We start from the raw sequence: 22,961 nt of genomic DNA, 5'->3' as shown, positions 1-22,961 counted from the left end.
AGCCGGTCAGCAGGAGTTCGTATTTCATGATACAATACACAATCATTGGCAAACAGCTTGATTTTGACAGGAATTGACAATGTCATTTATAAAAATTAAAAAGAACAATGGCCCAAGTATGAGCCTTGTGGGATACCGGAGCTTACCAAAGCTGGGCTCGAACATGCATTGCTGATGAAATAAGTGGATCGTCATAGCGACTGACTGCCTGACCCCTATGCCGAGGCAAAAGCCCTACCAAACGAAACAGCAGCAGAAGTCATCAAACTTTTTGTGCACTGCATTCTTCTGCGACACAGCATCCCCACTGTGTTCATCATGGACAGAGGAACAGCATTAACTGACGCAAGCCAACCTGCGTTACAGCCAAACCAGCCATCGGAGGACCACTGCATACCATCTGCAGACCAACGAACTGACTGAGCGCCTGAACAAAACCATCGCCAATATGCTCGCCATGTATGTCGATGCCGAACACAAGAAACCGGGTCCTCATCCTGCCTTACGTAGTCTTTGCCTACAACACCGCAGTGCAGGAGACCACCCAGATGACGCCTCAGGGAGGCTGCGACCACGCTAGACGCCATGCTGCCCAATGGTATCGAAGAAGATAACGTTGGCATCGCTGCCTACCTTCAACACACAGAAGCCCGAAGACTTGCCAGATTACGGACAAGGACCAGAAGCGGACCGAAGCCAGACGCCAAAAACCTACGAAGACGCAACGCGGAATATAAGCTAGGAGGCCGAGTCAAGGTTTGGACGCCCATTCGCCGCTGCGGATTAAGCAAAAAGCTTTTGCGCCACTATTTCGGCCCGTACAAGGTTCTTCGTCGGCTAGGTGAACTGGACTATGAAGTCCTCCCTGACGAAATGACTGCATCCAAAGCAAAATCGCGTACAACCAGATGTTGTCCATGTCGTCCGTCTAAAGCCATATTATATGCGCTAAATGATGCTATGTTTCCACACTCAGTGAGTATTTTTCCACAATCCATTTTTAATTGTTTATAGTCGCCTTATGTTCTAAAGCATCAGGTTGACGCCTCTTTAAAATGCCGTGAATCTTTGTAGTGTTTGTTTGTTCATTCTTCAAAGCTGCTGGCACACCACTTTATCGCTTTGTTTGCGATGCCAGAAATGACCAGATTCATCTCGATTGAACGCATCCAGGAGGAGCAGATTCTAGGTTGTTCCAGAATGTTGTTGTAACTTTTGAGGGCGTATCTCGACAGTTCACTGTCAGTTTTGAAAAGAGCACGGCCGAGGGTGGCCAGCCTTCTGTTGGACGACCGCTGAGCATGCTTGTCGCTATGCCGAGTGATTCAGTCCATTGTGGGTGCAAGTCGGCCCAAATGAAGAGCGTTGTTTCAAAGCCATTTTCACTGCGTGACAATATTGTCACGTGCTTTCACAGAACATCGACGGAAGAAGCAGAAGATCAACGGTAGGACTCACCGGTAGATGAAAAGGAAGAGAAAGAGCTGAAGGACTCTCGTAGGCTTCGTCGCCGTCTTGCTTCTGTCGATCCCCTCTGTAAATAAACCCCCGTGCGTGCCAAGCACGTTAACCGCTTGGTGAAAGCTGCCAGGTATCGACCACGGAGCGTTCCATCTATCGAAGGAGCCGTAGACTCGCAGGCTTCCCACCACTGCCATCGGACATGCCTGGAGACGATAATGCCGAGCAACCTGGGCCATCCACAGCGACCAACTGACCACATTATCGCGAGCCCCGCACATTCTTTGGAAAACCTGAGAAGGACGTTGATGAGTGGCTGAAACACTACGAGAGGGTGAGCAAATATAATCGCTGGAACGCTGCTACTAAACTGGCTAACGTGGTGTTCTTCCTTGCCGCCACTGCCTTTGACTGGTTTGACAATCATGAGGATTCACTAAGTTCATGGGCTACCTTTACAAGCGAGATAAAGTAAAATTTTGGGGATGAATCGGCAAAGAAGAAGCATGCGGAACAGACATTGCTTCACCGCATGCAAGCACCCAGAGAAACTTGCATGGCATACATCGAAGCCATCTTAAAATTATGCAAGCTAGTGAATTCCAGCATGCTTGAAGAAGACAAAGTCGGCCACCTTCTAAAAGGAATTGCGGAAGACGTTTATAATTTCCTGATTAGCAAAGAGAGCCCCAGCACCACCACTGACGTTATAAAACATTGTAGAACATTTGAAGCTCTTAAGCTGTGTCGAATCACCCCTAAATTCAGAAGGTTGCCCAATGCCACCTCTATAGCCAGTGTTGAAGCCTGTCCTCCAAATTCTATGGCTGATATGATTCAAGAGATTGTGCGCGACGAATTGTCCAGATCCAGGGACACCTCCTGCCGTACAGAATATCTGCGGCACAGTTCTGCACCGCCGGAAGATGTTGCCGCCCTGTCGACTCCGTGGGCTCAACCTAGCGGTGCTTTGCCCATGGACGATCGGAACAACACTGCCCAACGTTGTGGCCGACGGAAAGGAGGCCCACCTACCCTGAAGTTCGTCAGCAGCGAGAGCCTGGCTGCAACCAACGTCGCGTCTTCGTTCGCCAGGACTCTTATGTCGGTCGCTCTCAACCTTTGTGCTACCGGTGTGGCATGGCAGGGCATACCGCTAGATATTGCTGCCGCCGTTTCCCAGCTTCTCAAGACCCCTGGCGAATATTTACGGACAACTGCACACCGAGCAGTAGCAATCCCCGACTATGCCCGCTTGGGACACGTACCATCCGACACATTTGCGTAGTTCATCACCTGCATCTGACCGCAGTGTGACGGCGCCACCTCAGCGCCAACGGCGGTCACCTTCTCCTCGACATCGTGCTTCCCCTCCGCCTCCGGGAAACTAGGAGGCACGGCCGATGGAGGTGAGGCCGTCGGCGAGTCGATGACGTCCAATATACCTCTGCCCGTGTTTATGTTGAAGAACAAACTGGAAGAGTTTATTGATGGTGTGAAAACAATGGCTCTTGTAGACATTGGAGCTACAGTATCATTATGAGTTTGAGGTTTAAGAACCGCTTAGGTAGGAAAGTGATGTTTACTACTGACCGTGCAGCGTTATTTCGTGGCGTCGGTGGTGAACCTTTGGTTCCACTTGGTGTGTGTGCTTCGGATGTTGTTATTGGTGTTCTTAACGTTTAGAACAGAATTTGCAGTGCTGCCTTGGTCAACGCATGATGTGATTCTTGGGACTGATTTTCTGCAAGATTGTGGTGCAACTTTAGACTGTCGTACGGGAGAAACTGCTTTGAATTCTTCGCTACTTTCAGCTCTTGTGGATAACTCTGCACCTCATTTTGGAGCATTTGTGGTGGAAGAAGACACTATTGTACCAGCTTTATCAGCAGCATTCGTGCGGGTGTCCTCTATTCAAACCAGTGCGAATCTTTTGAAGCTGTAGTAAAGCCTACGACGCTCGCCTGCCCTAAGAAGAGCATCCTCGTGCCTCGTTGCGTCGTTCCCGTGGTCAGAGGCCGTACCAAGCTGTGGACAGTCGACCACTCTGAAGAGCCAGCTGTGTTGCCCTGGGGCCTCAAACTTGCACGTTTCGAGGAAGGCCTGTCAGGTTCCGTCGCGGCGTTAACCATCTCTGACAATGAGCAGCACGTGAAAAGATATATGGAGACCCAGGTTAAGGCTACGATAAAATCAGTCTCTTCCCACAACCGAGCGTCGCATTCTAGTGGGACTACTTCTGAATTCCAGAAGAGGGCAAATACGGGCTGGTTGGTACATGTTTTACGAATTGGAAAAACAGTGCAATCAAAGACGAGACACAAGAGAAGGACAAAACACCAGCGCTGTTATTCCAGAAGAGGGCAAATACGGGCTGGTTGGTACATGTTTTAAGAATTGGAAAAACAGCGCAATCAAAGACGAGACAAAAGAAAGTTTGTCCTTCTCTTGTGTCTCGTCTTTGATTGCGCTGTTTTTCCAATTCTTAAAACATGTACCAACCAGCCCGTATTTGCCCTCTTCTGGATCAGCGCTGGTGTTTTGTCCTTCTCTTGTGTCTCGTCTTTGATTGCGCTGTTTTTCCAATTCTTAAAACATGTACCAACCAGCCCGTATTTGCCCTCTTCTGGAATATCAGCGCTGGTGTTTTGTCCTTCTCTTGTGTCTCGTCTTTGATTGCGCTGTTTTTCCAATTCTTAAAACTACTTCTGAAGCACGTGTTCGTGTTCAACTTTGCCAAGGACGATTCAGCACCGCTGCCTACCAGTCGTACTCATCACACAATCAACACCGGCTCCGCACCTCCTATACGCCAGAAGCCCTATCGAGTCTCAGCCACTGAACGTAAGTTAATAGATGAGCAGCTTCAAGAGATGCTAAAGCGAGGCATAATTCGAGAATCTTCCAGTCCTTGGGCAGTTCCAGTTATCCTTGTTAGGAAGAAAGATGGCACATGGAGGTTCTGTGTTGGCTACTGTCGCTTAAATATGGCCACGAAGAAGGATGTCTATCCGCTTCCACGTATAGATGGCGCAATTGATTGTCTGCACTCAGCTTCATACTTCTCTTCTATTGATTTGAGATCAGGCTACTGGCAAATCCCCATGCACACTGCAGATAAAGAAAAAACGGCATTCATAACACCAGATGGACTTTACAAGTATAACGTTATGCCTTTTGGATTATGTAATGCGCCTGCAACATTCGAGCGGTTCATGGATACAATCCTGTGTGGACTAAAGTGGCAAATTTGTTTATGTTATCTGGATGGCAAAACATTTAGTGAGCCCAACAGCTGTCTGGATATCATGCTTCACTGCATGGAACGAGCTGGTCTTGTCCTGAACTCCAAGAAATGTCATTTTGGGAACCGTGAAACAATTGTTCTTGGTCATTTAGTTGATCAAGAAGGTGTTCAACCAGATCCAAAGAAAACTGAAGCAGTCAAAAGTTTCACGGTGCCCCAGTCAGTGAAAGAGATGCAGAGCTTTTAGGGCCCTGCTCGTACTTTCGACGCTTTATAGCGAGGTTTGCGGATATCGCTTATCCACTCACGTGTCTGCTCCATAAAGATGCACCGTTCAATTGGACCAGCGAATGTGACGCAGCTTTCCGTCACCTGAAATTTCTTTTGACCTCGGGCCCCATCCTATGCTACTTCTGCCCATCAGCACCAATTGAAGTGCACATTGATGCAAGTGGTATCGGTATCGGCGCTGTACTTATACAACACCACGGTCACGACCAGCACATAGTAGCATATGCCAGCCGCTCATTGAGTAAGGGCGAAAGGAATTACACGGTTACTGAGCAAGAATGTCTCGCCGTTGTTTTCGCTGTACAGCGCTTCCGCTCCTATCTGTACGGGAATGCTTTCACCGTCGCGACCGACCACCACTCGCTTTGCTGGCTAGTGAGTCTTCATGAGCCCTGTGGCCGGCTTGCTCGATGGGCTTTGCGCCTACAAGAAGTTAATTTCACTGTGGTGCATAAAAGCCGCCGTAAACACTCAGATGCTGATTGTCTGTCCCGTTTGTCGCTTCAAACGACTGATGATGATGCAGACAACTTTCATGAATACTTGGCTTCACTTCCCCGATCTTCAAGTTTTCCGAACTGAGCAACGCAAAGACCAAACATTAACTTCTTTGTCTGATGCCGCCCAAGATTCTGTAAAGAATACTTTTTGCATTTGCGAGGGGTTGCTTTATAAGAAGAATTTCGCATCTGGGGGAGCACGCATGCTTCTTGTCGTACCCGAAAGCCTACGCACCACAGTTCTTCAAATGATGCACCACGACGCCACGTCTGGGCACTTGGGAGTGGCCCGAACACTCCACCGCACGCAACAACGATTTCACTGGCCTAACATGCATTCAACCATCCAGCACTATGTAGCCACCTGTGTGCAATGCTAGCGCTTTAAGCTGCCGGCTTCGAGTCTACCGGGAAAACTGCGGCCAATCACACCTCCAACAGCCCCGTTTGAGCAAGTTGGCATTGACTGTCTTGGACCTTTCCCGCGGCCCTCTAAAGGAAATCGATGGATTCTTGTGTGCGTAGACTATTAAGAAGAACTTCTTGTTAGGCAAGTTGGTGCATACTGTTGTAGCTACGACTTGCGCACAAAAGACACACACAGGAAAAACACGAGGGAGACAAAGAGCGTAAACTATCAACAGGTGTTTATTTGATTCAGTGCCGCTTTATAGGCAGTGTGCACACGTGCCTACAAAGAGGGGAAAGAGAGGAGCAATGACAAAGTTTCCCGTGAACTCCTAGAGGCACACCACATCAAGGCAAGAGGTGATAAATGTGTGAGTGACACCTCCGTTTCACTGTACAACGCGGAAAGGAATTTTTTGGAGCGTTTTTGATGGATTGTCGCGCAGGGTTGATTTGCCTCCTTATCCTCTCCTTCCCCTCTTTGTAGGCACGTGTGCACACTGCCTATAAAGCGGCGCTGAATCAAATAAACACCAGTTGATAGTTTGCGCCCTTTCAGTCTCCCTCGTGTTTTTTTTTCCTGTGTGTGTCTTTTGTGCGCAATTCGTACCTACAAAAGTAGACTATTTAACCTGTTATTGTGAGACAGCCGCAATACCAGCTGCTACTGCGTCCAAAGTATCTCATTTCTGATTTCGATTCGTCATTCTTCAACACGGCCCTCCTGCAGTTCTCATTAGCGACCGTGGACGCCAATTCACAGCGGACGTTGTCGAAGAACTTCTCCGCCTCAGCACCTGCAGTTTTCGCCACTCCACGCCATACCATCCCCAAACGAACGGTGTGGTAGAACGCACTAACCGGACGCTCACCACCATGCTTGCTATGTACGCCGCTGCGGATCATAAGGACTGGGATGGCGTCCTCCCATTCATTACTCATGCATACAACACAGCACAACATGAGACAACTGGTTACAGCCCCTTCTACCTGCTCTATGCTCGCTCGCCTCGCTGTGGCCTCGGCACCATAGCGCAAAAAACAAGAGAGACACAAACAACAGGACTGGCGCTGAAAATCCACGGTTGATCCATGATGAACCTTCTGTTGCGACCACACTCTGCAGAGCTGAAGAAGCTCGCCAGCTTGCCCGCGTTCGTATTTTATCGGCACAAGAGCATTCTAAAAACCGTTAAGACGTCCGACACCAAGAAATTTCTTATGTTCCTGGTGACACTGTGTGGTTGTGGACACTTCTACGCAAGCGTGGTCTTTGTCAAAAACTGCTTTCACACTACACTGGACCATTTGTTGTGCTAGAGTGCATAAGCGACATTAATTACATTATATCACGCCTAACTGCTAGTGGTCGATGGTCAAGCCACTCTCAGGCGGTGCATGAAGCCCGCCTCAAGCGATTTCATCCCAGACGTTCTATTTAACTCGCCCAACGGGCTTTGTCTGCGAGGAGGGAAATCTCATGTGCTTCCACAGAACATCGACGGAAAAAGCAGAAGATCAACGGTAGGACGCACCGGTAGAGGAAAAGGAAGAGCGGAGGGACTCTCGTAGGCTTCGTCACTATCCTGCTTCTATCGATCCCCTCTGTAAATAAATCCCCGTGCGAGCTAAGCACGTAACAATGTGAATGCCATGGCTGTATCCTGCAGCACTACAGCGCTGCAAGCATGTCGCCAGTCCTGTGCTGCACACCACAAGCAGTGAGCGGTGGTGTGCCGCAGTAAATAAATCCCATCAGCCGTAAAGAGATCTGCGTAAATACATTTCCAGTGCTTGTGCGTACGGATGGTACCAATGCTTTTTGTGAGATTCACATCACCGAGTTTCTGTCTTGTATTGTCCCCTTGCACAGTTGGGAGAGAGAGGGAAAAGGGGGGCCAGTACCGGGCTCCCTGTCGTGGTGCCAGCTGAGCAGGGCCCGGTAGCTGCACATCACCTGCCACAGGGCCTGGCAGAGGTCCACCAGGCAGCCCAGGAACCGCTCGGCCGGCACCAGCTGAGCAGGAGGAGGAGGTGTCACCCACTGCTGGGCACATCCCCCCCACCCGCCCACCTTGCAGAGCTCTGCGTACTGGGCCTTGTGCAGCTCAGGGGGCCGGCCACCCCCCGCGTGGCTCCGCACCACGGCCAGGGCACTGTTGTGCACCGCACTCGAGAAGTGCATCAGCAGCTGGTGGGCTGCCATCTGCACCACCAGGGGAGGACAGGACCTGCAGCACACGTGCATAACCCCACGTGGGGGGGTCCTACTACCTGGGTCTTGCCCAGCAGGCGGTAGGCAGCGTCCAGCCGCCCATAGTGGTCGTGGTCAAAGCGGACGCACAGCCGAGACAGGGCCACATCCAGCTGCTCCTCGGTCATCTCCAGGGTCTCCTGCAGCTTGGCACTCAGCTCCCTGCATCCCCCCCTCTGTCTGCCCTCTCTGAATATCCCACATCAACGCAAGTGCAACCATCATACAAGTAAATATGCCGAGTCAAATACCATTGTGCACAGCCTTCACTAGCAAGTTCAAAGCAGTCAAAGCTAAGGCATCATATGCCTGTGCATACATCTATTCTGTCGCCATTCCAGCAGATTCCTGACCAGCACCAATGCAGCGTCCACAACAGTCACAAGGCAGTGCACCGATGGACAAAAGAAACAGTGGCAACAGGGATCATCATCATCAGCGTGAATGCAGGATAAAGACCTCTCCCATGTCTCTCCAATTAACCCAGTCCTGTTCCAGCTGTGGTCACCATATCCCCACAAACTTCTTAATCTCATCCGCCCACCTAACTTTCTCCCACCCCCTGCTACGCTTGCCTTCTCTCGGAATCCACTCCGTTACCCTTAATAAGGACCAGCGGTTATCTTGCCTTCGCATTACATGCCCTGCCCCAGCCCACTTCTTCCTCCTGATTTCAACTAGGATATCGTTAACCCGCGTTTCTTCTCTCACCCACTCTGCCCTCTTCGAATCTCTTAATGTTACACCTGTGATTCTTCTTCCCATAGCTCGCTGCGTTGTCCTTAACTTAAGCTGAACCCTCTTTGTTAGCCTCCACATTTCTGCCCCACAAATGCGTACAGTGCCAGTGAGTAGCCAAGGGCCAAGCTGAAGTGAATGTAGAGGTCCTGCAAGGACCTCTACATCCTGCATGATAGTAGAGTGAGCGCATAGTATTGCCACGTATCATTGTAGTGTTTGTTCGTTCACGCTCAAGGCTGCAGGAAAGGGCTGTTATCATTTTTGTTCGTGACGCGAGAAGCGACCGGACTTATCTCGATTGTTCACAGCCATGAACAGCTGCATCTACGTGTTTCTAGATTACTCTAGATGATCTCGACCTGTTATCTCGAAGTTTCCTTGCCGGCTTTAAATTGAACGATGCCGCGAGCAGCGGGCATTCGTAGTTCGACGACCGCCGAGCACGCCTGTTGCTTACGCCGCCGCCGAGTGATTCAGTTCTTTTGAGGGCGCAAGTCAGCCCAAATAAAGAGCTTCGTTTGCAAGTATTTCTGGTGTCTTCCTGACCGCTGGACTGCCGTCACTACAACGTGACATCTGGTGGAGGTGCTGGGTAGCCTTTCATGTTCCGGACACCCCCTACAAGCCGTGACGCCAGCCCTCTGAGTCATCAACCGCAGGACCTGAGTCCAGTCCACCGCGCTAGCCGACGCCTGCAAGGGGACGCACCAGAGTTCGGGAATCTGCCGGACCCTACCCGGAAGCGAAAGCCAGCAGCAACGTCCATCATGACCTTGCCCCAGACGACGACTCCAATCATTCTGCAGCAGCCCCGGGTGCCACCAACCTTCGACGCTTCGCCTGGCGCCGACCCCGAAGAATGGCTGGAGCAGTTCGACCGAGTGGCTGTCTTTAACAACTGGGACGATGCCATGAAATTTAGGTACGTCTTCTTTGCCCTGGAGGGACCAGCAAGAGTCTGGTTTGAGAATGAGGAAGCCAGCCTCGCGAATTGGGCAACCTTCAAAGAGCAGCTTCTCAAGACTTTCACAAACGTCGTGAGAAAGGAGAGAGCCCAGCAGCTGCTACAGTCTCGCATACAACACCCAAACGAGACCGTTGCAGTGTACACTGAGGAGATGAAGCGTCTCTTCCGTCGTGCCGACTCGAACATGAAGGAAGAAGAAAAGGTCAAGCTGCTTATGCGAGGAGTTAAAGAACAACTCTTTGCCGGCCTCGTACGGAACCCACCGAAAACCGTGGCGGAATTCATAGAAGAGGCCTCCACGATGGAAAAAACACTTGACGCCCGAGCCCGCCAATATGAGCGCCAGCAGCGCGTTTTTTCACCAAACTGCCTGGACGCCGCTAACAACGATAACCTGCGGGAGGTTATACGCCAAGTAGTACGAGAAGAGCTCCGACGATTGCTGCCAAATGGAACGCAGCCGCAGGTTTCACAACTTACTGACGTAATCCGGGACGAAGTTCAACAGGCCTTGGGTGTGACGCCGACACCCACGCAGCCTCTGCAGCCCCCAGCCATGACTTACGCCGCAGCTGTGCGCCGTCCTGCACCTCGACGACGGGACCCAAGCCCCTATCGCCCTCAGCCAGCTGCGCTGGACCGCCGCCCACTCGCCCCAACCCGCCCGTCCTACGAGCGACGCGCGCAGCCGAGGAAATGCGACGAATGGAGAACTCCCGACCAGCGCCGCCCACTATGCTTCCACTGTGGAGAAGCCGGTCACGTCCTCCGGCACTGCCCATACAGAAGACTTGGCATCCGAGGGTTCTCTTACGACGCTCCACGACCCCGACCCGGCCAGCGACCAGCCGAAATCGAGGAGTTTTTGCGTCGGGAAGAATACTCATCGCCGAGCCGCCTATCACGTTCCCCGTCGCCATCGTCCCCGCACTTTGTATCTCCTAGCCGAGGTTACGGCGTGCGTGGACGCTCCCCCAGCCCCCGAAGGTTAAACTAAATAAAGCAGCCTCTGGAGGTGAGGTTGCTTCTAAGCGCAATGACAAAGATCCTCCATCGACGAGTACTCAAGACCATGCCACGACGACGACACCGACGACGACGACGCGGCCAGAATTGAAGCTTTTACCGCTGCCCAGTGAAGTAACGTCGCAGTACGCCCACCGCAGCCTCACTACTCAACGAAGCCGTGATCGGACACCGAAGACAACGTACAATACGAGAACGCGTACAAGTGACCTTGAAGTTACGGTCGACGGTCACGCGGTTACTGCCTTGGTGGACACGGGAGCTGACTACTCTGTCATGAGTGGCCCACTCGCTGTTAACAACAACCTGGGATGGCCCGCTGATCCGCAGCGCAGGTGGCAACCTGATTATGCTGTCAGGACGCTGCACCGCGAGAGTTACTGTAAATGGGAGAACCTATGCGACAACCTTCCTGATCCTACAGCAATGCTCGAGAGACGTGATTTTGGGAATGGACTTCCTGAACGAACATCGGGCGATCATCGACCTTCGATCTAAGTCGATCAAGCTTTCCACGGAAAAAGCCATACCTGTTGGGACGAGCGCAACTCATCACGTTGCCTTAAACGTCCTCGATGAAGCATTGAGCGTGCCACCCCGATCAAGTGTTCTCGTCGGCATAGGTACTGGAGACATCGAAAATGCCGAAGGCGTTATCGAGGGGAACACCCAGTTACTCCTGGATCGAGGATTGGGCGTAGCGAGGGGAGTCGCCGAAATCCGGAATGGCCAAGCCCAGGTGTTGCTAACCAACTTCACCGAAGAATACCGGCATCTAAACAAAGGTACGACGATCGCTTTCCTCGACGAGCTGGCAGACATCAGAGACGTATTTGCCCTACCCGACCAACCCGCAGAACTATCTGACCAAGGCCATCAACCCACGTTCGACATCAACCCGGCATTACCCCGGAGCAGACAAGACCAAATACGCAGTCTTCTTCAAAGGTACACCGACTGCTTCTCATCAGCATCGAATGTGCGACGAACCCGGCTTGCCAAGCACCGCATTGTCACAGACGAACACGCGCGACCACTGCGACAGAGCCCCTACCGCGTATCGCCGCTAGAACGCCAAGCTATCCGCAAGCAAGTTGAGGAAATGCTTCGTGACGACGTCATACAGCCATCGAGGAGCCCCTGGGCAGCACCGGTCGTCCTAGTGAAAAAGAAAGACGGCACCCTTCGCTTTTGCGTCGATTACCGCCGCCTGAACAACATTACGAAGAAGGATGTCTACCCCCTCCCCCGCATCGACGATACACTGGACCGGCTGTGCAACGCTAAGTACTTCTCATCGATGGACCTGAAGAGCGGCTACTTGCAAATTGAAGTCGACGAAAGAGATCGCGAGAAGACTGCGTTCATCACGCCAGACGGACTCTTCGAGTTCAAGGTGATGCCATTCGGCCTCTGCTCTGCCCCAGCGACGTTTCAGCGTGTAATGGATACGGTGCTCGCAGGCTTGAAGTGGCAGATTTGCCTAGTCTACTTAGATGACGTTGTCTTCTCCTCAAGCTTCGAAGACCACCTCAGAAGGCTTCGGATAGTGCTGGAAACGATCAAGTCTTCAGAAGAACTGAAGTTCAGTTCTTCTACAGTTTATTTCTTGTACGTGGGCGTCTTTTATGTGTTACAATTTAGACTTGTCCAACCCAGCGGTTCTTTCTCCGCTTATAGCTGTGTGTATCTGCCGAGCTCGCACCGCTTCGTGGCACTGTCGGCAAGACATTTGCCCTCAGGATCTACAGGCGCTTTGTGGTTGGCTAAGGCCGTCTACGGGACACACGAAGAGAGTTTGCAAGATTCTTCGAAGCGAATGGATGCGCCAGGCAAGATTCTTCAAGGATGTGTTGTGGACAAGATGTGCCAGCGGAACGCCTCGCCATAACCAGCGTGTTTTTCGTGATTGGTGTAGGACCACAGACCAGCTTACTGAATTCATGTGGAACTTGGTCCGCCCTTCTCTTCCAAAAGCCAAGAGGAATTTCTCAGCCGGAGGGAAGCTTTTGGTACTGGGAGACGTCGCCGTGGATCCCAAGCATGCAGAAACTTTACGCCTAGGACCCAAGTTTTGCCTAGAATCTGGCATGAGAACTGTTGAAAGGTTGGCGCTTGCACGAGATGTGTCTTCCAAAGCCCCAGCTGAAGACAGATCTAAGTGTGAGTCTGAGTGCATTGATGCCGTTTCTAGATGCGCTAGCTCGAAAGCGAAGTTAAAGCAGTTTCGCTCATTAGTCAACTATCTCTGCGATAATCGCTTGCGCACTGTCCAGTCGGATAAAGAAGGCTTTTTTGTACTAATGTCAGAGGACCAGTTTTCTGAGAAGGCCCGTGACGCGGTTATGAAGAACTTCAAAAGTGTTGCTAGGAATCCTGCCCAGTGCAAGCAGAAGGCGGTGACTTTACTTAAGAAGTTAAAGTTAGAAGGTATAGCTAAGAAAGTGAAGGAAAGTGAACGCTCGGTGCTAGAAATTTTCTTTAGTGCTAAGACGCACAAACCTAACGTTCCTTTCCGGGCAATCATCTCGGAGCACAATTCATGGCAGTTGGCTGTGTCTACCTATCTTTGTCGTCACTTGTCGTCACTTCGCGTGAAGGATCCGTTTCTCGTACCCAATTCTGAGGCAGTTGCTGAATTCCTCCGAAATGAGAGCCCGGCACAATGCGCTGGTTTCAGCGTGGATGTGGTTGATTTGTTTTATTCTCTTCCGCACTTTCAACTTATCCAGTATGTTCAGCAATGTATTACGGAGGACAACGATGAATGCGTGTTCCAAAATGAGTGTGGAATTACAACGGGATCCTTTTTAGAACTGTTATCTTACTACTTGAGTAACACGTTTGTTGAGTGGGATGGTCAACTTTATATGCAAAAATCAGGTGTGTGCATAGGTGCCAAGGTAGCACCCGTTCTAAGCAATATTTATCTAAGCCGGGTTGATATGAAAATTGAGAGTGATTTGGCCGGAAGCTGCATACGCATTTTCCGTTACGTGGACGATTTCTTAGTGCTAGCTAGGTCCTTGAATCCGGAATTTGTGTCCAATGTCCTTGATGTTTTTGCACGTAATGGGTCGGGACTGACGTTTACACATGAAGTCCCTCAAGAAACAGACTTGCAATTCCTTGATTTAAAGTTGTCTTTCGAACCCAATCATGTCTGTTGGCAGTATTCGCCTAGGAGTGAAAAGCCCCTCTTAAATTACAAGTCCTTTCATTCTAAGATCGTAAAAAGTGGTATTGTTACGGGATGCTTAGGCATGGCAGTGAAGAAATCTTGTGGTCATAAAATGATGTCTAGTCTTTTAGCCCAGGCAAACAGATGTAGGGAAGCTGGTTTCCCGGATTCAGTGCTCGTCTCGAGTGCAGGCAAAGTCCTCCGTGCACTGAAATCGCCTGCAAACACGTCTGGGAAGCAGAAGGGATCGGAAGAAGGAAGAAGAAAGATAGTGGTTATGCCGTATGTCCACGCGCTGTCGCACCGGATTAAGAAAGTGGGGAGCAAGCATGGGGTAGAAGTTCTGTTTTCTGCTCCTAACAAGCTAGAAAGAGTGGGAGCGGCGGTTCAAAGAAGGCATGAGGGGCGCAGAAGAGATGCTTGCAACATCAATCATGTGACAAGATATGTTCCCTGTAAGACTGGCGTAGTTTATCAGATCCCCTTGTCCTGCGGCCTAACCTACATCGGCCAGACTGGCCGCTGTATTAACGTGCGGCTCATGGAGCACGCTAATTCTTTAAAGAACAAGGAAACAAACCTAGCAAAGCATTGTTTCTCATGCAAATGCACGCCGTTTTTTGGTGATACTGATGTGTTGTTTCGTCATTCTGACCAGCGCACTAGAGAAATTGCTGAAGCCTTTCACATTAACAGGAAAGATAAAGGGTGCGTGAGTGCGCCATCTCTAACATTATCTGTAAGGGAAATGGAAATGCTACACAGTGGTTAGTGCTTCTGTGGATACACACGTGCTTTTAAAGCGGTTTTTACCTTTTTTAGTAATATGAGATTGCTGACATTGCGCATGTGCGCTGTTTTCATGTGTGTTGTTGTCGTGTGTGTATATTATGACATGCTTCTTCCTAATAAAAAATCAGTTGTAAGTTCAGCGCTGTGTGTGTCTTGTCTCCTTCTTGGTCTGTGTGTGTTTGCGCTGTTGAACCATCACTATGAACAAGTCTTCAGGCCTGACACTGAAACCGGAGAAGTGCCACTTCGCCTACGAGGAGCTGCTGTTCCTTGGTCACGTCGTAAGCAAGGATGGAGTTTGCCCAGACCCCAAGAAGACGGCTGCGATCGCAGAGTTTCCACAGCCTAATGACAAGAAGGCTATACGCAGATTCCTTGGATTGTGCGCTTATTACCGGCGATTCGTCAAGAACTTTTCGCGCATCGCTGAACCTTTGACCCAACTTACCAAGGCTGACGTGCCTTTTAAATGGGAAAGGCCACAAGAGGAAGCTTTCAACGAGCTGAAGCGCCGCTTACAGTCCCCTCCTGTGCTCGGGCACTTTGATGAAAACGCCGAAACCGAAGTTCATACCGATGCAAGCAGCGTGGGCTTAGGAGCGGTCCTCGTTCAGAAAAATGGCAGACAGGAGAAAGTTATCGCGTACGCTAGCCGTTCACTGTCGAGAGCCGAAGCCAACTATTCGACGACAGAGAAAGAATGCCTCGCCATTATTTGGGCCACGTCCAAATTTCGCCCCTACCTATACGGACGACCATTCAAGGTTGTGAGTGATCACCATGCTCTGTGCTGGCTGGCCAATTTGAAAGATCCCTCCGGCCGCCTTGCTCGTTGGAGCCTGCGTCTTCAAGAATTCGACATAACTGTAGTCTACAAATCTGGCCGCAAGCATTCCGATGCAGACTGCTTGTCACGAGCTCCTGTCGACGCAGCACCCGAAGAGGAAGACGACGACGCTTTCTTAGGACCGGTAAGCGCCAGCAGTTTCGCGCAGCAGCAGCACTCGGATCCTGACTTGCAAAGCCTAGTTGATTATCTGAAAGGCAAGACCGCATCGCCTCCCCGAGGGTTCAAGCGGCAACTGTCGTCCTTCGTCCTTCACAATAATGTCCTCCTGAAGAAGAACTTCGCGCCGAACAGGACAGTGCATCTTCTTGTCGTGCCCAAAAATCTGAGGCAAGAAATTATGCAGGCATGTCATGATGAGCCGACTGCAGGACATCTCGGGATTGCTCGCACGTTGCACCGCATCCAGGAGAAGTACTATTGGCCACGGCTAGCTACCGACGTTTCCCATTACGTGAAAACGTGCCGTGAGTGTCAGCGACGCAAAACGCCTCCGACTAGACCAGCCGGACTCCTGAACCCCATACCACCGCCAACTAAGCCCTTTTAGCAAATAGGGATGGACCTCCTCGGCCCCTTTCCGACCTTTTCATCACGAAACAAGTGGATCATCGTGGCCACCGACTACATGACCCGCTACGCCGAAGCAAAAGCGTTGCCTAGTGGTACCGCAACAGAAGTCGCAAAATTTTTTGTCGAACAAATTCTCCTGCGACACGGCGCCCCGGAAGTGCTCATCACAGACAGAGGAACGGCGTTTTCAGCGGAGCTCACGCAAGCCATTTTAAACTACAGCCAGACAAGCCATCGGAGGACCACTGCCTATCATCCACAAACAAACGGACTCACAGAGCGTCTGAACAAGACCATCGCAGACATGCTCTCCATGTACATCGACGCCGAACACAAGACGTGGGACTCCATTCTGCCCTACGTGATCTTCGCTTATAATACTGCCGTCCAGGAGACAACCAGGTTTACCCCATTCCAGCTGGTATACGGCAGGAAGCCCACGACAACACTCGACGCAATGCTCCCGCACGTTTCCGACGAAGACAATCTCGACGTCGCCGCCTACCTTCATCGCGCCGAGGAAGCCCGAAGACTTGCGCGGCTTCGCATTCAAGACCAGCAGCACACCGACGCCCGACGCTACAATCTGCGTCGACGAGACACGCATTACAAGCCAGGTGATCGGGTTTGGATATGGACGCAAGTTCGCCGCCGTGGATTGAGCGAAAAGTTGCTGCGACGCTACTTTGGCCCGTACAGGGTTCTCCGTCGGATCGGTGACCTCGACTATGAAGTCATCCCCGACGCCACGACAGCATCTCAGCGACGCCGCCCACGCCCGGAAGATGTCGTACGCCTGAAGCCATATTATGAACGCTAAAGCACTCGACGTTTCATTTTCCGTGTTTATTTTCATTTTAAAGCATCGAGACGATGCTTCTTTGGAAGGGGGATAATGCCACGTATCATTGTAGTGTTTGTTCGTTCACGCTCAAGGCTGCAGGAAAGGGCTGTTATCATTTTTGTTCGTGACGCGAGAAGCGACCAGACTTATCTCGATTGTTCACAGCCATGAACAGCTGCATCTACGTGTTTCTAGATTACTCTAGATGATCTCGACCTGTTATCTCGAAGTTTCCTTGCCGGCTTTAAATTGAACCATGCCGCGAGCAGCGGGCATTCGTAGTTCGACGACCGCCGAGCACGCCTGTTGCTTACGCCGCCGCCGAGTGATTCAGTTCTTTTGAGGGCGCAAGTCAGCCCAAATAAAGAGCTTCGTTTGCAAGTATTTCTGGTGTCTTCCTGACCGCTGGACTGCCGTCACTACAACGTGACAGTATGATGTCTTTTATATTCAGTCTCACCATTGGGGCTTTTCCATGTCCATTTCCTGTTTTTTCATTTGCGGAAGAAGGTATTCAAGATCCGTAAATTATTTCTATTTGCGAACTCTACTCACAACTCATCGCTGCAAAGAGGACAACGCAGCGAGATATGGAAAGAAAAATGGTAGGTGTAATGTTAAGAGATTGGAAGATGTCGGAGTGGGTGAGGGAACAAACGCGGGTTAATGACATCCTAGTTGAAATCAAGAGGAAGAAATGGGCTTGGGCATGCAATGCGAACGTCCTTAAGGGTAACGGAGAAGAGAAGGCAAGCGTAGCAGGGGGTGGCAGAAAGTTAGGACGAGACCAAGAAGTTTGCGGGGACACGGTGACCACAGCTGCTGGCACAGGACAGGGTTAACTGGAGCGACATGGGAGAGGCCCTGCAATGGTCAGGCTGATGATCACATTTTCGGGAGTGAGCCTGGGTGTGCACTGATGAGGCTACACAGCAAGGTGGGACAGCCCCAGCTACAGGATAGGAGAGGATGGCAGGGAAACAACCTCCAGCAGGGACTGCAGCAGCTGTCCTCTCTGCACATCCCCCCACCAGTGGAGTGCAGCCCTGCTGTACACCTCACACATCTGTCGACTGAATAATGCCAGTTTACACACAAACCAAGGATGGATATGAAGAAAAAATGGCTTTGCATATCTGTTCAGGATCAACAATATCTTCACACGTCAAGTGGGCATACACTGTTGTCCTTCAAGAACAAAGTGTGGTCCCTGCAAGTGAAACTAAACAAGCGCCATGAAAAAAAAACAACAGGTGACATGCGCATTATTCTGTACACTGCCTGAACCTGAGAGATCAAATGAAAGCAATCAATGAGGCAACTGAAACAAAATCCCACGCTGGGTTGTAAAACAGGAATAATTCCGACTTGAAGGCACCAGAAAAAAAAATGGCCACGTTTCTTCATGGAAAAGAAAACTCGCACAAGTGCCTTAAGAGGAGTGCACTAAGAGCCAGTGATGAGTGCACTGAAAGAACAACAAGATAGGGGAATGTACATCAGACAAAGAAATGACCAGCACTTGTATCAGGCAAGGGGGAAACTATGCGGCCAGGCACAGCACAGACACTGTGATACTAATCTGCACTCGACTCAGCTGGCCTTGCATACCGCAGCCGACTAGAAAAGGGCATGGGCGTTGTGCATGAAGAGCAGGATCAGAGGAACAAACCTGTGAAGCAGGCGTTTTCATTGGGAAAGCCTGCTTGCACAATTTGGGCCCCCCCCCCCAGTGTGGGGGGAGAAGAGGAGCCTTCGCATTCTTTTTCCCCACCTCAATGGTTGGATAATAGAGTGGCACTTGCCCAACGCAGAGGTAGTGGCGGAAAGTGCTGGCTGCCCGGTGGCAGGTGAGCCCCAGCTGGATGGCCCCCGGGTAGTCCTCCTCCTGCCACACCACCACCAAACCATCAGGGGGGGGGAGGGGGGGAAGAAGAAGTCCTCCTCACCTCCAGCAGTTCCCGAAGCCTGGCATCCGTCTCTTGCTGCAGGAGAGGAGAGGAGAGAGGAAGAGGGTGCACGGACGCACAACTCTTAAGAGAGACTGACCAGGGCCTTGATGAGGTGCAGGGAGCGCAGCAGCCCCAGCAGCTGCTGGCGCCTGCGGCACGCCGCCAGCAGGCCCAGGCTGGACACCGTCAGCTCCCGACGGCTGCACGACAGGCTCCTGCACAGCACGCGCACACCCACAGCTTCCAACAAGAACAACGCATCCTAGCAGGCCCCGGACAACAGAACAGGGAACTACGGCGCATCTGTCGCACACGCTTGTTTTCCCAACCTGGCAACACCTGAGGCCCCCCCCCTCACCTCAATCCCCTGATGCCAGGCTAAACCTCCTCCAAGGCTGCTGGCAATCTCACCTCCCTCTCCAGCCTAAACGTAGGGGAACACAAGCTGCTTTTTTCTTCGTACAAAAGCTAGCGCAAAACACGACACACACAAGAAAGGTAGACAGGACAACGCGCTACTGACAACTGATCCTTTATTGGAAAGAAACACGTAATATATAGGCACACCGTCAACCCACCTATCAGCTGCAGCAAACGTCACAATGATGTAAAGGGTCATAAAAGCGATAAAAGACACAAAGACTGAACACACGACGTAGCTAAAAAACGATAAAAAATGACGAAAGAACATTAAAAGCATGACACGTGGTGTATAAGGCCAAAGAAACATGACTTGGCCTTATACACCACGTGTCATGCTTTTAATGTTCTTTCGTCATTTTTTATCGTTTTTTAGCTACGTCGTGTGTTCAGTCTTTGTGTCTTTTATCGCTTTTATGACCCTTTACATCATTGTGACGTTTGCTGCAGCTGATAGGTGGGTTGACGGTGTGCCTATATATTACGTGTTTCTTTCCAATAAAGGATCAGTTGTCAGTAGCGCGTTGTCCTGTCTACCTTTCTTGTGTGTGTCGTGTTTTGCGCTAGCTTTTGTACGAAGAAAAATGCACCAACTAGCCCAGCAACAAGTGTTACTTGACAAGCTGCTTTGCTCTCACAATGAGGGGTCTCAAAATGAAAATGTTTACTATCTCAGTAAAACTAAGCATGTGCATCATTTTCTTCCTCCCGTTTTCAACATGTAATTAGTTTTCATATATCTTACCTGGTTCCCACATTGGGGAAAATAACTCAAGCATTATGAGGTACCTCTTACTGGTCGCTAGAACAATATATTTTGGTTCCAACTGAAATGGAGCCAAAGACCTGCTGTGCAGAGATGTTCTATTTACATGGTTGTAGAGAAATTCCTTTCGGTTACAAACAGCCAGGTCTGAACATGACACCACATTCTCGGATAGCTTGTATTTGCGATACTCGTGTATTGGCACATTGTCGTGGACAGACTTGTCGCAACGCAGTGGCCATCAACTTCACTCGGATTTCTTCCGTAATGCCTGCATTATTGCAACATTCGTTCCTCCAGCCTTCTCTGGCGTGCATTGTAGTAATAAGATGCCTCCTGCATTCTTAAGAAAAGGCTGTTGCCATAATGTTGCCAAATGCCCACCAAATTCCATTAGACAGAGTTGCGAGTGCTTCCATTGCACAAGGTTGATTTCTGTCTAGCCTACATTTAATGCCGTCCCAGCACCTCCAGTACTTCTTTTGGACTGAAGTGTGTACATGTACAGAGCTGTTTCAAAGTACTGGGGTAGACAACTTACTACTAGGCGTTGCCTTGTAATACTCGCTATTTAATTTAGCTCCCTTTCAGTACCTGTCTAAACAACTGAACAAAAAATTTCACTGCTGTTGGTTCCTCCTATTGTATTGCCGCATTCTTATGTTGTTATATACTCGTGCATTCCACTCTCTTCTTCTGTACTGCCCCCTGAAGGTACTGAAATAAATAAGTGAATGGTTGCTCAACCAGACGGCCATCAACTCAGTTGTGCTATGTTCCACTTCCTTCCTGCGTAATGAGTGTTGCATCAGTTGATTTCTTTCTCCAGTTATCAGAACAGCCACTAATGGGGCTACTTCATCCTACGCTTGTGCAGAGAAGCCCTTCAGTGATTCTGCATATCTCCCCTTTTAACTCTTCCTAGATTTCCCTACTCATATTGTTGCACTGATCGCGTCTTCCACGCTCCCGCGTTCACCCCTCTGATGCAACTGCATTATCTCAACACTGCAGCTGAAGAGGAGGATGCCACCAAATCCTCCTTGCGGTCAAGTATGCAAACAATGCCGAGAGCACCACCACGGTCAACCAACCGTTTGAACGACAAAATCACCTCCTCCCCCAGAAAAGGGGCACTTGATCCCCCACAACTTCCCCTGTCAGGAAGCAGCCCCCAGAGTGTAGCGGGAGGCTTCCACCCAAGTGGCTCAGGGTGCTCAACCCAAAGATTTTTCAAGCTGTCATGCACCAAAACAACCACCCCTCTGGATTTGGTCACCCCTCTGCAGTGCCTTTTTCAGACTAGAAAAAGACATGTTGGCGCAAACATTGCTCACTTGGGCTCCATTTCGGGGCAACCCCCATACACCTGGAGTCACGCAACGCAAGCACCAGTTAGCATCATCATCAAAATTACCATGCGAATACAAAAAATTTGAGGACATCAATAACCGATCTTGATTGACCTTGCTTATTGAAAACCCTGCCCACGCGGTGTTTCCCAACATACACACTCGGATATTGGTTACTCCAACTGGGGGCATCATTCGTGGCTCTTCTTTCCTTTCTAGCTAACTGCTTTCACTTACTCTTTGAACCAAAGGAATACCTTTCTGTAATTATGGGTGCAGAATGATTGTCGCCATGCAGGCAGTTAAAAAATACGTACTCTGGTATTGATTTCTGCATTGTTCCTCCATTATTCTAACCATATGGTCCTGTCACGACCGCAGCATGGCCCAAGTACAGAGCGACTTCTGCTGTCATAGTTTAGTTTTTGCCTGGATCATCAGTCTTTCCCTGTGTGATTGTGCAAGATGTATTTGCCTTGTTTGAGGCATTATACAGAGTGACTTTTGCTTAGATTTAATAGAGACACACGTGTATCTTGTTGTGAGGTTCTGTGTACACATACAGTGACTTTGTTTCCACTGACACTTTCTTGTCCTTCATCAAGTTGTACCTTTGCATTCCTAGTACTTCATTTTACCTTTGCACTTCCAATGCGTATTTTGCAAAACTGCTCGTTTATACATGTGCTCTCTCTGTTGGGACTAAAATTTCGGTGCAATTACTCGCAATACAATGACAGCTGGTGAAAGCTGCGCAGTACACTGAAACGAAGGACAGCGTCGGTGAGATTTTTTACCGGCCGTTGCATATGTACAGAAATGCAAAGGTTGTTGAATGGCAAACATTCATTAAAATACTCTACTTGGTAATTTCATGGCCTTAACGTTTTTCATATCAGTGGCATGCACAGCTTTGCTCGTTTAGGACTGATATCTAGACTTTGTGTGATAATTGGTAAGTAAATACGCAAAAACATGGAAGGATTGGTTATGTCCACCATTATTTTTAAGACATATGAATACATTCTTTTATTTAAAAAAAAACGCACTAGTCTGGACAGCGCCATCTAGTAGTGCACAATGGCAATATGGCAATGCAGCTGTCCCTCCACTGAGGAGGCCGCGCTACAGCTTGAGCCGTCCCCCGAACAAAATTTCTGGCTATGCCACTGATGGGCAATAATTTTACTATATCGGCAAACAACAGAAACATAGTAAATCGAGTTTTTCTTCGAAGCGCATAATTTTGGCACAAGTTGTGAAAAACATGTGGGTGTTTGTGGAACCCACAAAAGCAGCCTCTGGGTCCCTGGTTCTTTCCACTGTGCAAAATATCTCC

General features: G+C 50.0%; 1 protein-coding gene across 3 annotated transcripts in view; it reads right to left on the bottom strand.

The window, feature by feature from the left end:
* LOC149345465 (syndetin-like) overlaps positions 1-22,961 on the bottom strand; it is a 194,532-nt gene that overhangs the window by 161,110 nt on the left and 10,461 nt on the right. For all 3 annotated transcript variants that reach the window (XM_089546659.1, XM_089546660.1, XM_089546661.1), the window contains exons 5-10: positions 19,182-19,299; positions 19,082-19,117; positions 18,934-19,020; positions 8,182-8,319; positions 7,982-8,113; positions 7,813-7,924 (exon numbers count right to left, since the gene is read on the bottom strand). In XM_089546659.1, coding sequence (XP_089402785.1) covers positions 7,813-7,924; positions 7,982-8,113; positions 8,182-8,319; positions 18,934-19,020; positions 19,082-19,117; positions 19,182-19,299 — 623 coding nt within the window. The remainder of the gene's footprint in view (positions 1-7,812; positions 7,925-7,981; positions 8,114-8,181; positions 8,320-18,933; positions 19,021-19,081; positions 19,118-19,181; positions 19,300-22,961) is intronic.

The sequence above is a fragment of the Amblyomma mixtum genome, chromosome 5 (assembly GCF_055824585.1).
Source record: "Amblyomma mixtum isolate Tamu chromosome 5, ASM5582458v1, whole genome shotgun sequence".
NCBI lineage: Eukaryota > Metazoa > Arthropoda > Arachnida > Ixodida > Ixodidae > Amblyomma > Amblyomma mixtum.
This window is presented reverse-complemented; position numbering and strand designations above follow the sequence as displayed.